Source organism: Dryobates pubescens, chromosome 33 (genome assembly GCF_014839835.1).
Source record: "Dryobates pubescens isolate bDryPub1 chromosome 33, bDryPub1.pri, whole genome shotgun sequence".
Classification (NCBI taxonomy): domain Eukaryota; kingdom Metazoa; phylum Chordata; class Aves; order Piciformes; family Picidae; genus Dryobates; species Dryobates pubescens.
In genome coordinates, this window is record NC_071644.1 from 9,794,058 (window position 1) to 9,807,126 (window position 13,069).

General features: G+C 47.9%; 2 protein-coding genes across 4 annotated transcripts; one reads left to right on the forward strand and one right to left on the reverse strand.

Moving 5' to 3' along the window:
* Positions 1-507: 507 nt before the first annotated feature.
* Positions 508-3,593, reverse strand: TNFRSF9 (TNF receptor superfamily member 9). The gene is made up of 7 exons (XM_054175701.1): positions 3,479-3,593; positions 3,273-3,392; positions 2,894-3,031; positions 2,342-2,408; positions 2,097-2,236; positions 1,740-1,874; positions 508-794 (listed from the first exon to the last, which is right to left on the reverse strand). The coding sequence occupies exons 1-7, from the start codon at positions 3,591-3,593 to the stop codon at positions 667-669; spliced, it is 843 nt and encodes a 280-aa protein (XP_054031676.1). The 3' UTR covers positions 508-666.
* Positions 1,803-12,676, forward strand: PARK7 (Parkinsonism associated deglycase). Of its 3 annotated transcripts, none has more exons than XM_054175764.1 (7): positions 1,803-1,898; positions 7,248-7,382; positions 7,866-7,967; positions 8,612-8,671; positions 9,446-9,515; positions 11,200-11,286; positions 12,221-12,676. In XM_054175764.1, the coding sequence occupies exons 2-7, from the start codon at positions 7,293-7,295 to the stop codon at positions 12,373-12,375; spliced, it is 564 nt and encodes a 187-aa protein (XP_054031739.1). In that variant the 5' UTR covers positions 1,803-1,898; positions 7,248-7,292; the 3' UTR covers positions 12,376-12,676. The 3 variants fall into 3 exon arrangements, with proteins under 3 accessions (XP_054031739.1, XP_054031738.1, XP_054031740.1); XM_054175763.1 differs by lacking the exon at positions 1,803-1,898 and adding an exon at positions 3,282-3,388; XM_054175765.1 differs by lacking the exon at positions 1,803-1,898 and adding an exon at positions 5,027-5,056.
* The last annotated feature ends 393 nt before the right edge of the window (positions 12,677-13,069 follow it).

A 13,069-nucleotide genomic window follows, 5' to 3' on the forward strand; every position in this document is an offset into this window, starting at 1 on the left:
ACCACAGCTTTCCTCAGTGTTTCCACTGCCTCTTTGAAGCTGCTCGGCTCAACAGCAGACACAAGCTATTACAAAACACTGCAGCTCTAGATTTTTATGGTGCTCACTCCTACACAGGAGATGGTGTGCAGTGGTCAGGCCAGGTAGCTGTTTCAAAGGCTGATGAGCTCTTAAATGGGGTCTACCTGCACACAAACTCCGAGACTGTAAGCTCTGAGCCACACTTTAGGAGCTCGAGACTCAAGAGGATGACTGGCAACAGTGCCACATGTGGCTCTACCACGTGCTAGAGAGCTGCATTTTATCTTCAAATGGTGTCAGATTGCATGTAAATTATGGCTCAGGCACCATTTATGAGGGACCAAAAAGCCATTCCTGCCCTCCTGTTACTGCTTTTAAGTGGAGTACTTGATATATGCAGATCAGGTACCACTTCTTAGAAATATGATTCCTAGTTCTAGAAGAAGACAGTCAGCAAGCCAGATCCATTTATTATTTACCTTTATTTTTTTAAGAGGTGGAAAAGATGTGCCTTTTTCCTTAGTGGATGGGACTATTTAGCACTCTGAAATTCACAGATTCTGGTACCCTCTCTATTTACATGAAGAGATGCTCGTCGTGTTCCAAAATGAAATTCAAATGTGGTTGACCTGGGCAGTGCAACTCCTAGTTCACCAAAAGATCTCTGAATTCTGTGGATTTGCAGTGGTTCTGATATTCACCTTGTTCTTCCTGGGGAAAGCGGCAGCTGCAGGCATCATCTTCCTGCATTGATTGTTCAGGTGTGGTATACACTAAAGAAAAATACCAGATGGTTCAGTTTTTGTTGTATTCAGCCATCTTATTTCATCCTTCCTCAGTCACAAATGCAGGCAGTCAGCAAGCTCTTCCCAATTATTCAGTAATCGGAAATTATTCCTCTACAGTTTACACATCTCATAAAACCAATTTACCATACTTTATTTTCCTTATTGCAACAGGAGTTGCTAGTGCTCTGTTTGCCATAGGAATGGAAGGAAGACCAACATGCAGTTATTAATTTTTTTTAAGTATTGCTGTTGTCTCCTGGTTTCAGAATCATAGAATGCATCCGGTCGGAAGAGACCTCAAAGATCATCCAGTCTGACCCTCAACCCAGAACTAAAGGATCAACCCCGTGTCTCTAGGGAAGGGGAGAGGAAGAGAAAACAAACAGAACAAAAATCCAAACTAAAAGCTATGTTAGATGCAAATCTACCTCGTCTTTGCACTGAACTCTTGAGCTTCTCATCTCTCAAAGGACAGTGCTTGATTCAGGCTGACTGCATCTCTGCAGCAGTACATCCTAACTGATAGACCCTCTTCTACTGCAGCCAAAGTTCAAAGATGCTCACTCCAGGCCACACATTCTGTTTCTGAGCAGAAATAACTGGGATGTGCTATTGCCATGCATGTCAAAGATGGTATTTGGAAGTAAGAGTCCATTCAGTTTATTAACTGGATCAGCAAGGCTCGGCTGAGCTTTTATACCTCCCAAGAATACTTCACTTCTATGGATGTAGTTAACCTGCAATGCTGATAGAACACCCACGGGTAATTGAGTGTTTCCTCTGGTAAAAATTTCAAAATTCTTTTACTTTCCGTTTATGACTTACAAAGCCAAAAAGAGAAGCTATCAGCAGCTATCTTTGCAAGAAGCTTAAAACCCAGATTCCTGATTTGACTAGTTTCTAAAAGAAAAATTGAAGAGTGTATCTTACTTTTCTTGAAGATAGTACGTAGTTTCTTTTTCTGCCAGATACTGAAGCATATGCAGGAAGGTAGCAGAAACACTATGCATAACAGCCCAGCTCCAGTAAGAGAAATTCTGATAATGTCCATCTGGAGGTCCTTCCCTAGGAAGAAAACAACATTCTCTGGTAAGTCTTACAGAATAGAATTCTATGCCCTTGACTCAGCTGACAAATTTTGTCTCTAACTCTGCTTCTGGATGTCTGTAGCTGGGAATGTAAAGAAGGAAGGACTCTTGCTTTAAGTGGAAAGTGAATGAGCTATAGTGTGTTTCAAAACAGATGATAATTATTTAGCTCTGTAAGCAGTATTATACAATGACTCACCTGGCACAGTGAAAGAAGAAAATGGAGCTGCAGGAGATGTGGTAGGGAGAGTAATGGCTGAAGTGGGATTATCTGAAACATGCTTGCAAATGACATCTTTTGCTGCTGTTCCAGACTCCAGGACTTGGTTTGCAGAGCACCTGGAAGACATTTAAAGCAAAACAGGGGAGGTGGGGAAGGATGGTGGTGGGGAATCTAGTCAAGTGTAATAGCTGCAGCATTGATTTTACTTTTAGATTACTTACTTTGTCCAGTTTTTACAGGAGCTGTTGGGCTGATCATTAAAAGTTCCATAGCGGCAAATCTGGCAGCCTTAACAGACAAGTAAATTTGTGCAAGATGAGCACTTGTAACATGCAAAACTTGATTTTTGCCTGCTTGCACAATTATTATGATCCCCATTCACAGAATTACTATTTCATAAGCTGCTCCATGTGTGCAAGGCAAGTCTTTCTATGTGAACTATGGAGCAGTGCAGTGCTTTGCTATGGAGCCGGTTTATTTGGCACAAGATACCACAAATCCCGTCTAACTCCGGATGAGTTTCCCACGTGCTGGTGACAAAAGAAGCTGTCGTGCAAAGGGAACGAAGTGCTGGATAACTTCAGCTGCAGCAGGACTCAGAGTTCAATGGGTTTATCATGTCCTCCTCGCACCAAGCATGCCATTTAGCAGCGGGGGCAGCTGCTACCTTGCAAGGTTCTTACTCTGGTTATTTTGGCGCTATGCAGGAGGCAGTGGTGCGCCCGCTGCAGTGAGAGAGGGAGGTTTCAATCGGCGGGGAAGGGTGACCTTACCGCTCCCGGTGTCCTCCTGGCCCACGCCGCAGCTTCGGTCGCAGCGAGAGCAGCCGTCGCCGCTGCAGCGATACCCCTCCTTGCACGTGCATTCAGCATCGCTTTTTGAGGAGCACCTTCTAAAATATATGAATGGTCCTGGAAGGTGGAAACGAATCTTAGGCTCCCTCAGCACGGCGCAGCAAAGGCTCGGGACCTTTGCTCTTACAAAATTAAGCTGGTGGCCTCATGGAGAAGCCCCACAGGCGCAGCACCATGTTGTGTTAGTGCCGTTTCTACTCGCAGCGACCTGACAAGCTAACGCCCGATCGTTCGCCTGACGGAGGTCATCAGGGGCCCGTGAGAAGCCGCCTGCTCCGGCCTCGCCGCCGTCCGGTACCTTCGCACTTCCGGCAGAGTGTGCAGGCACGGAGTCCTGCGGCGCTGGAGAAAGTGTCGGGTGGGCATTGCCGGCAGGATGCGCCGTGCTTGCAGCCCGCACTCGCCACGAAGAAGGTACCTGCGGGTCGAAACAGAGGGTGGCTGCCGCGGGACTGCTCCCGGCGCCCCCTGCATCGGCCTTCCCCGGCCCTGCCCGCTCCTCACCCGCTGGGCATTGGACGCTGCACGGCAGAGCGACTGTGGCCCCCGGGCTCAGCGCTAGCGCCAGCAGCGCTGCCGGCAAGAGTGCCCGGCCCGCCCGCGTTGCTGCCGGTCCCATGGGGTCGGCGCGAGTCGGCGCAGCCTGCTGAAGTGCGCGCGGGGCGGCGGACACCGGCCCTTAAGTGCCGCCCCCGGAGGGCCTGGCTGCGTCAGTCCGGGGGTGGTGGGGAAACCCCTGCCCAGCGGGGCTTTCCGCACCCCTCCCCCCCCCCCCCCCCGCGACCCCTGGCTCTGCCGGGCAGCGCCCCCCGTCCTCCGGTGGGGATTCCCAGTGACTTCCGCGCGGAATCCCCTGGTGGCCTGATGGTCCGGCCCAGGCCAGCCGCGCCCCCGAAGGGTGAGGGTCTGTGTGGGAAGTCAGTGCGGCCGGGAGGGCAAACCGGGGGGACGCGTCGAGAAGCCTGCGCACAGCTCCTCCGTGTACGGGATGCTGTGTCTGAGGCAAACTCCGCAGTGCACCGGTACGCGGGCGCTGCATTCCGACGGCGGAGCCTGCCGGCGCTCGACGCTTCTTTGCGCGGGTCATCCCGGGGGACTGCTAGCCGGGGCCGGGGAGAAAGGAGACGATCGCCGCCAGCGCGGAACAATCCGCGCCCACGGCGATGCCCAGCCGCGCAGCCCCGCTCGCTGCGGCTCCCCGCCGCCAATCCCCGCCTCTCTTCCACGGGTGTGGCCACGAGCTGGCGCGGTCGGCACCGGCCGGTGCCCAGGGAGCCAGAGCGCGGCCGCGGCGGGTGCTGGCTTGGCGGGAGCGGAAAGGACAACGCGGAGAGAGGAGGTTTATTACAGCGTGCGTTACAAAGGCGAGCGCGGCCTGTGGTCTGTGCGCGCCCAGCACGAGGCAATTAATTGCAGAGAGCAGTCTGTCGAGGGTTTTGACTGAAGTCTAGTGAGGGTGGGTAGCAGACAAAACCTCCCCGCGCCAGGAGCAGAAGCCCGCACCAGTTTCAGGAGAGCCCCCAGTAAAGTCCTTCCCTGCGACTTGTGCTCATACATGACCTGGAATTGAGTCGCTGTGCCAGAGTTCTCGTGGGTGTGTCACTGGGGAACCGGACTATGACTGCCAGCACCTGCAGGCAGGTTCACACCTGAAGAACCCCTTGAATAGCTCTGTCTCCCGAAGTACAGAACTTTCTCCTTAAAGGTGGGGAAACTCCAACTTGAGCCATGGGCATTTTCCGTGGATTACGAGCCTCGGGAAACAGGGCTGTGGGTTAAGTGTTTAGTGCCAGACTTGGAGAAGAACAGAGACTTGGCTCAGCACCCCGCAGGGCTTGAGGGCTAGCCAAGTTCAAGCGGCAGCAGCACGTAAAAGCTGCTTCGTGGCTGCGTTCTGAGCGAGCGTGAGAAAAAGGCGGCGTCCGCCAATGGGAAGGGACGAACGACTGCAGGGGCGGACTGCAGGCCGGCGAGGCGGGGCGGGTCCGCGGGGGGCGGAAGCGGCTGCGAGGAGGGGCGGGGGCGGCGGCGGCGGCGGCGGCGGCGGCGGGGCGGGGCATAGTCTCCCGCGCTACGGCCGAGGTAAGTCCCAGCCCGAGTCACCGTCTTGCTTGCGCCGTTTGCGTCGCGTCCCGGCTCGCTGTGTCCGGCCGGAGCAGCCTCCGGCTCGCGGCAGGCGGGGGACTGGCCGTGGCGGGCCGCCGGTTCCGCCGGGCCGGGGTTCCGCCGCGCGGAGGGGCCGGGCGCCTGCCGAAGGCCTGCTGGGTGTGCGTTGCCGCAGAGGCGGCGGCCGCGGGCAGGACAGGAAAGCCGCTTGTCATCCGGGGGCCGAGTCGCGCCGCGGCTGTGCTCTCTGCCGTTGCAGGCTCTGCGGCCTTGACCCCTGCCGCTGGTTGCTCTGAAATCCTTGCTGCGTCCAGTGGCACCGTGGCCTAAAGCTGACGTGCGAATATGTATGGACGCGGCCTTTCACCTGCCCGGGCGGAGCTGCTCGCCCTCACAGCGTCTTTTGCTTTTGGAAGCTCTCTGTTTGGTGGTGGCGTTTTGTAATGCCCGTCTTAGAGCTTCTGATTCACCCACCTGCCAGAAGCCATCGTATCGAGAAATGTGCATATACCCACTATGGGGGATATGTTTAGCTGAAAGGTTTGGTGCACCTGTGTGGACGTGCATGCGGCGAGAGCTTGCTAAGTGAAGGGGTTGTCAGGTCTGTATAGCTTGGCTCTGCCCTTTTGGAAAAACCAGCCGCCCTGTGGTAGCGTTGACAGCCTGACAGCTGGCTACATGTGCACCCATGTAAAGAGCAGTGTTAATCCCCCAAAGTTTGTCAGTGTATTACAGTAAATGCCTAAGAAGAGTAGGAAGAGACTGCATTTTGCTAGATTAGGGGAAAGAGAAAAGCTTTCAGGATCAGGTGGCTGTTTGTATCTAAAGAACTGATGGGAGTGATGCAAACCTTACCTAGACTATTTTTCTATAGTAAGAAGCAAATGCAGTATCTCTCTGTAGTGGCTGTTCAGGTAGTCTAACCAGGTTGATTCTGTAAACTTTATTTTTTGCCTTCAAGATGAGTTATTAGGAAACTCCAGTTTGTCCTGAACTTCTTGCTGATACCTTCAGTTTGAGTGTATTTGTTCAGTTGGTCTCTTCTTCCTGGTGCTACATGATGGAATGAGAGGAAATGGCCTCAAATTTTGCCAGGCTGGTTTACGTTGGATATTAGGAAAAATATCTTTCCTGCAAGAGTGGTCAGGCACTGGAATAGGCCGCCCAGAGAGGTGGTGGAGTCAACATCCCTGAAGGTGTTCAAGAAGCCTGTGGGTATGGTGCTTGGGCACATAGTTTAATGGTCATGGTGGCGTTAGGTCAGCAGTTGGACTGGATGACCTTAGAGGTCTTTTCCAACCAAAACAATTCTGTGCTTCTACTGACAGGAAGGGTTAAACCTGAAAACAGGTGAAGTTGAAGCAGAATGAGGGTATGGTTTTCATTTTTGTGGACAGCCAAACACAGATCTCATTTTTTTAGTGCATGTCTGGATGGGAAGTCCCTACATAGGAAAATATCCCTGTCTCGTAGAGTAGATGACCTGAGAAATGCCTTACCATACCATGGATGTTTTCACAGCCTTCTGTTGGACCAGTATGAGTTAGTATATATTTTACATGATGTAGTTACTTGCTTTAATTTAACCTTCAAATGAAAATGTGGCCATTCATATCAATTTGAATTTAGAAGCCAGGAAAAAAAGACTTAAGCCTAGTTTGTTCCATTTGCTAAATTCTGTGGTCTGCTCCCCCATCACATGTGTGCACACACACTTCTCCCCCACAAAATTGTGAAACACGCAGAAAATCTGTTGCTGAGGTTTTGCAGGGCCACTGATCAAGGCATTATAAGTCACAGGAAACTCTTAATGAGCTATGCTATGTGGAAACTAAATACCAGACAGGAGGTCAAAGCTCATGCCAGCCCTTTTTATAAATGCTGATCTGGGTGGGAGTCAGTGGTCTGAGTATGAGTGAGGGTGTGCATATTGAGAACAGCACTTACCACCCTTCTGGAACCCTTCTTTCTGGCAGACTCAAGTAAAAAGCTTTTTAGTTGCATGAGCTGCCTGTAAATATAAAATACGGCTGGTGAACCATTTTGAGGTGGTGTTAATGAAGGACAATGCAAAAACAAGTTACACATTGTTGACTTTCACCATTGGGAAGGATTTGCACAGGGGGGTTTGCCTTCTAATCACATTGTCCCTTTCTACCCTCCTCAGTCCCTCCCTTCACAACCATCTTGCCTAGCAGCAACCCTTCAAGATATGGCCTCAAAAAGAGCATTGGTGATTCTAGCAAAAGGTGCAGAGGAAATGGAAACTGTAATCCCCACTGATGTTATGCGGAGAGCTGGGGTGAGTATTTAGACAAAAAAAAACCCAAGAGAAACTCTTTGCCTCAAGTTGGTGTTAATTGTCAGGAGTTCCAGGCACAGTCTGCTGTAAGAGGTGAAAGTTGACCTGTGTCTTCTTACTAGCTAGCAAATATTTGTTGTGTCCCAAACAAACACCCATGACAACTGACATTTGTGCAAAAGACAACCTTTTAAAATGGAGCCTAATGTAGACTAGAGCAGATGTTCCCTCTGGGAAACCAGTGGGATCAGCTGGTCTCTAAATGTCCTGTTTGAAAAGTTGAACTGTTAGAGATATTTGATCATCTCTGGATTGACCTCTGTGCATTTGGACTTACTCATGGTTTGTGGAAGCTTAAGTGTTGCCCTATTCTTGACAGCTTTCAGTAGTGGTTTGCTCATTCTGTGTACTACTTAAGAATGAACATAGAAGACAAATGCCCTGAATTCCTGAATTGTAACCATATCCATATTCTCCTGTTAGATCAAGGTGACTGTTGCAGGCCTAACAGGAAAAGAGCCAGTGCAGTGCAGTCGAGATGTCTTCATTTGTCCTGATGCTAGTCTTGAAGATGCCAGAAAAGAGGTAGGTCATCACCCTGATCTGATACAATGGTGAATATAACCATTCTCACAGTTTCAGAGGTGAATCTGAAAGCTTAAGTGTTACCTTTAGAAATATGTTGCATATTATGTTAACTCTGTGCAGCAGTGAATTACAGAGCTGCATGTGCTGCAGTGCTCCTCTTCAGTGTTGTCCCCTTTCATAGCACGCTAGGATCAGACACGCTTCTTAATTCTGCACAGGTATTTGGTTTTGTGAAGCATCAAATGTAGAGCTTCATTTTGCATGTTAGACAGCCCAACAAAATACCAGGGCTTGGAACAACTGAAAAGTTCTGATAAGCCAAACAATGCTGTAGTTAGACCTGTACATGAGGGATGGAGTAAAACTACTTGTTTTAACAGTGCAAGAGCTGTCAGTTGTGTGCCAAAGCTCTTAAATGCACAAGGTTTCAAAGTTAATTGTGTAAAAGACTTTATTGATAATAGGCTCTTCCTGGATTAGGAAACAGTATTTTGTTCCATAATTGAAACTGGTTGTTGTTCAGTGGAACAAAAGGTAGATCCCTTTGCTTCTCACTCCATGCAACTGTAGTGGCCTTAAAACAGAGTGATGCATGTACCAGCCTCTGTTCAAGAGAACAATTTTACCTTTTGTTTGTTTAGGGGCCTTATGATGTTGTGGTCCTGCCTGGGGGTAACCTTGGAGCTCAGAATTTGTCAGAGGTAAAGTTCTGGTATCTTAATGATTCATGGGCATCCTTGTGAGTATTCAGTTCAGCATCTGCAACTCCTCTTCTGAATAATTCAGTAAACTGATTGTTAATTGTCTTAAGTCTTCTTGTGAAATACATAATTGAGACAACGGGGTAGATTCTTGGACCTGCATACCTACTTAATCAAAATGGAAGGGTGCTCATGATTTTATGAAGATGAAACAGTTGCAAATGAAGATTTAATTTAATGAAATACAAAGCAGGCAGAACCCCCAGAACTCCATTCCTTTGCTGAAGAATACTGTTTCTGGGTGCAAATTGTTGTAGTGGTGGCGTAAATATGTTGTGGACGGCAGACAGATAAGTCAGTCTATCACATAGGGTATCACACAGTTTGTAAGCCCTGGAATATGAAGCAAATACCCGTTACAAATCTTGTTACGAACGATAGGAACTGTCTGGAGGTGTATCATGACTGTCTTGTGAGGCTTTTGAACAACAACTACTTGTTTTGGCCATGGATGAACCAGCTTTTTTGTGGGCCAAGTACTTTCTTGCAGTTACTTCAGTTTTCTTTACTCTCTCCTAGCTGGGCAAGCATTTATTGGTTTTAGGTTTTCTCCTTCTCAGTGTTTTCATTGCCCTGTGTCCTGAGACAGGATGGAGAGTTGTCAGCTGGTTATCTTTGTATAACTTGTTTATGAATTTGCAGTGGAAAATATTTCAGCCATGCTTCGAGTAATCAGCCCCAAACAATGACTTCTGATACGGTTTCTTCCTACAGTCTCCTGCTGTGAAAGACATTTTGAAGGACCAGGAAAGCAGGCAAGGCCTGATTGCTGCTATATGTGCAGGTGGGTTAGCAATGTGTCTTGCTTTGTAAAGCACTAGGATATTTTGAAGAGGCATGCAGCCAGTTCCCTGTCTTAGAAATCTGTGTTCCTGTAATATAGGAGCAGGGATGTATGCTGTACATGCACCCAGCAGCATTTGAGTTTTGTGTAAATTTAGTAACAGAGGAATCTCTAAACCACTGTAAACACTTACCCTGCAAGTTCTGCTTGGTACACAGTTCTTTCCAATCTGTTGTATTACTGTCTTTAAAATAAAAAGTGAAAGGTAATGTGCTAGGTTTTTTTTCCAGATGCTTGCTTATTCTGGTGATCATGAGGACACAGCGCTGGCAGAACATCAGTGCTATAAATTTCTCTCACATCTCCTCTGCTGCCCTTTGGCTTCAGGATGAAGGGTATAAATATAGAATGCAGGCTCTCCCTTCCTTGTCTGAGTTGTAGCAAAAGATGGAATTACTCTGAGGATGGGGTTTTCTGCTTACATACTTTGTGCAGCTGGTTATCCAGTTCATTCTTTGGGAGATTTGTGCATAGAGAAGCAAGATGAACAATTGCCAGTACTCCCAAACTGAACTGAGGGGCTGGCCTAGGTAACTTGTAGCTGAGAATGAGAAGAGTGACAATGAGCATGTAAGAGACTAACAGAGTGTGTCTGTGCAGTGTGTTTTCACTTCTCTGGTACGTTGCTTGGTTTGGGTTTTTTTGCTTTCATTCTTCAGTTAGTTGATACACGTGCAGAGTTCTGAACATCCTTGAACCTGGCAGTGGAGTCTATTGTATGTATCTTTCCCAGATTCAGGGTTGCCCAGTAAGGGCGTTCATGTGTAATAAGGACAGTTCATTTATTTAGTGACAGTGATTCCTAGAGCACATTCCAGCTGAATGCAAAGAAGGCCATTTTACTGGACTATATCTGCAATGAATCAAAGGTACAGAAATGAAACTCAGTTTAGGCCAATCTGCTTTCAGTTTCTGTTGGAATTCCCAAAAGGATTTTCTGTTGGATGATATGAGCCTTTGTTACACAAACTCCTTCCTCAATTCAGGCCGGGGAGGAAGTATGAAAAGAAAAGAGAAGGACTGTTAAACACAAAACCTTGGCAGTTAACCCATGATCTGCCCAAAATGCTGCTTGGCAGGCAATTGCCTGTAAAGATTTGCTCAAATGCAGTTTTGTCAGTGTTCCAGGCTTGACAAGTAATTGTAATTTGCCACGGGTTAGTTGTTTAGGTGGTGTTGGATTGGTTGATGGGTTGGACGCGATGATCTTGAAGGTCTCTTCCAACCCGGTTTATTCTATGTATTCTATTCTATGTATTCTACCTAGTTAATGTTCAGACTGCAATACAGACTTTTTGTTACTCAGCATCAATAAAATGTGTTACCAGGAAGTGAAATCCGGGAGTTGGTCCCAACTCCTCCAGAGGTAGCACAGTCACTGCTGCATAAGCTGCATGTTCTCTGAGCCTTCTCTTCCTCTGTTTGTCTGCACGGGGTGTCTTTGTGTGACAGGTGTGTTCTTTCTGAGGCTTTCTCATTCAGAGGTTGGGGTGCCATCGGTTTCCTTAAAAACAGCCTGTCCAGTGAGCTTTGGCACCTTGAGGACCTAGTGCCTGATTGCATGTTCTGAAAAGTGTATCTAGCAGAAAATGGTTCCTCATGGGGCAACTTTGTGTCCTTTCAGGTCCTACCGCCCTTCTGGCACATGGGATAGGGTTTGGAAGCAAAGTCACAACTCATCCTTTGGCCAAAGATAAAATGATGAATGGAGGTATCTAATAACTTTTATAAGTTTCTCTCTAAACCCTTCTCTGACTTACATTGTTTTAGCCAAACCCTTGATTTATAAAAAAGGTAAACTGCTTTTGCATCTTTCTTTTCATTTTTGCCTTTCCTCCATGATTGCCTGAACATAATCAAAATTCAATTAAATATTCCAAGACTGCATTTCTAATTCTCTTTAACCAGAAAATACAGAGCTGTATTAACATTCTCATCCTCAAAATACAAAATACATTGATGCTGTTATACAAGGAGCAGTTTCCCCCTTACCCTCTTGAGGCTGAGCTGTATCTTGTCCTTTTGGTTCTTTGCCTCAGTGGTCCAAACAGCAAACCCCAGCAGCAGCTTTCCTGCTCTCCCGTGAATAGTGCTTTGATGATATGAGCTGCTGATACTTAAGAGTGGTGCTGAAGCACTAACAAGAATTCTGTGAACTTTAACAAGTCTGAAGGAGAGCAGGAGATGGCAGGGTTCCTCCAGTTTTCTTCTGCATGTGCTTGTTAAAAATAAAGTTGTGAGCAGGTACATAAAAGCAGTCTGACTTCCAAAAGTAACCTCACAGGAACTGACAGGCACAGCGAGTGCTTCTTGAAGGGCTTGTAGAATCAGCAGTGCATTCCCATACCCGATGAATAAGCTGTCAGGAATCTCTGCAGGCACTCTTCCTCCCTGGGGACTGCAGGCAGTAATGAGCTGCTTGGTTCTGGAGGGGCAGGGGTACAGACCCTCCGGCAGGCTGGGCCCACACAGGTGGCTGAGGTGCCTTGTGCAGAGCATGATGCTGTCATCTCAGCCAGGAGCCTCCACTCCTCAGCTGCTGTAGGCTGCAGGCGGCATCTCCCCACAGCAGGCAAGTCCATGCTCTGTGGCAGCTGTAGGCAGTGCTAGAGACTGACCCTCTTTCTGTTGTGTGTCCCCCCAAGCACACTACTGCTACTCCGAGAGCCGTGTGGAGAAAGATGGGAACATCCTCACCAGCCGTGGCCCTGGTACCAGCTTTGAATTTGGGTTGGCCATTGTTGAAACGCTGATGGGGAAGGATGTGGCTGAACAGGTGAAGGCACCCCTAATACTGTAAGAGTGAAATCCTGCTGTGGCACAGGGAATAGGACAGTTTTGAATAGAGAGTCTTGTCCTTTGTAGAATAGCTGTAAGATGCACGGTTGTAAGTACCATTTAATTGTGGGTGAAATTAGAAAATGTTTTACCTAGACTAGGATACCTTCACAAACCAGTGGTCTTTATTCCTGGAAAAAGACCCTGTTAGCAAACAGCTTCATCACAAAAAAGCAGCCAGATCTAATACTTAGCTCTTGGACAACACTTGAAAAATCACATGGGAAAATGTTTGCTGAGTAAATAAAAATGAATCAAGCCTGCTTCTGTGTTGTTTCTTTGTGTGTTTTCTCCCAGCCCAGACCTGTGAAACCTTTTCACCACTGTGGCTAGCATCATACTACTCCAAACAGTTATCTAGGATCTCACACAGTTCCGAAGTATGAGCTGAAATGAGGGGGAGTCAGGCTTGGGAACAGGCTCCCTAAGGAAGTGGTCATGGCCCCAACCCTGTTGATGGTCAAGAAGCATTGGGATGACATGCTTCACTTTCAGGTTGCCCTACGCAGAGTCAGGAGTTGGGCTTGATGACCCTTGTGGGTCTCTTCCATCTCAGGATATTCTGTGATTCTACAGTTCTGTGGCACAGATTATTAAGTTGTAATTTAGCTGTTGTTAAAACAGTATTTTGTTTCCTGTATACAAATAAGGTCATT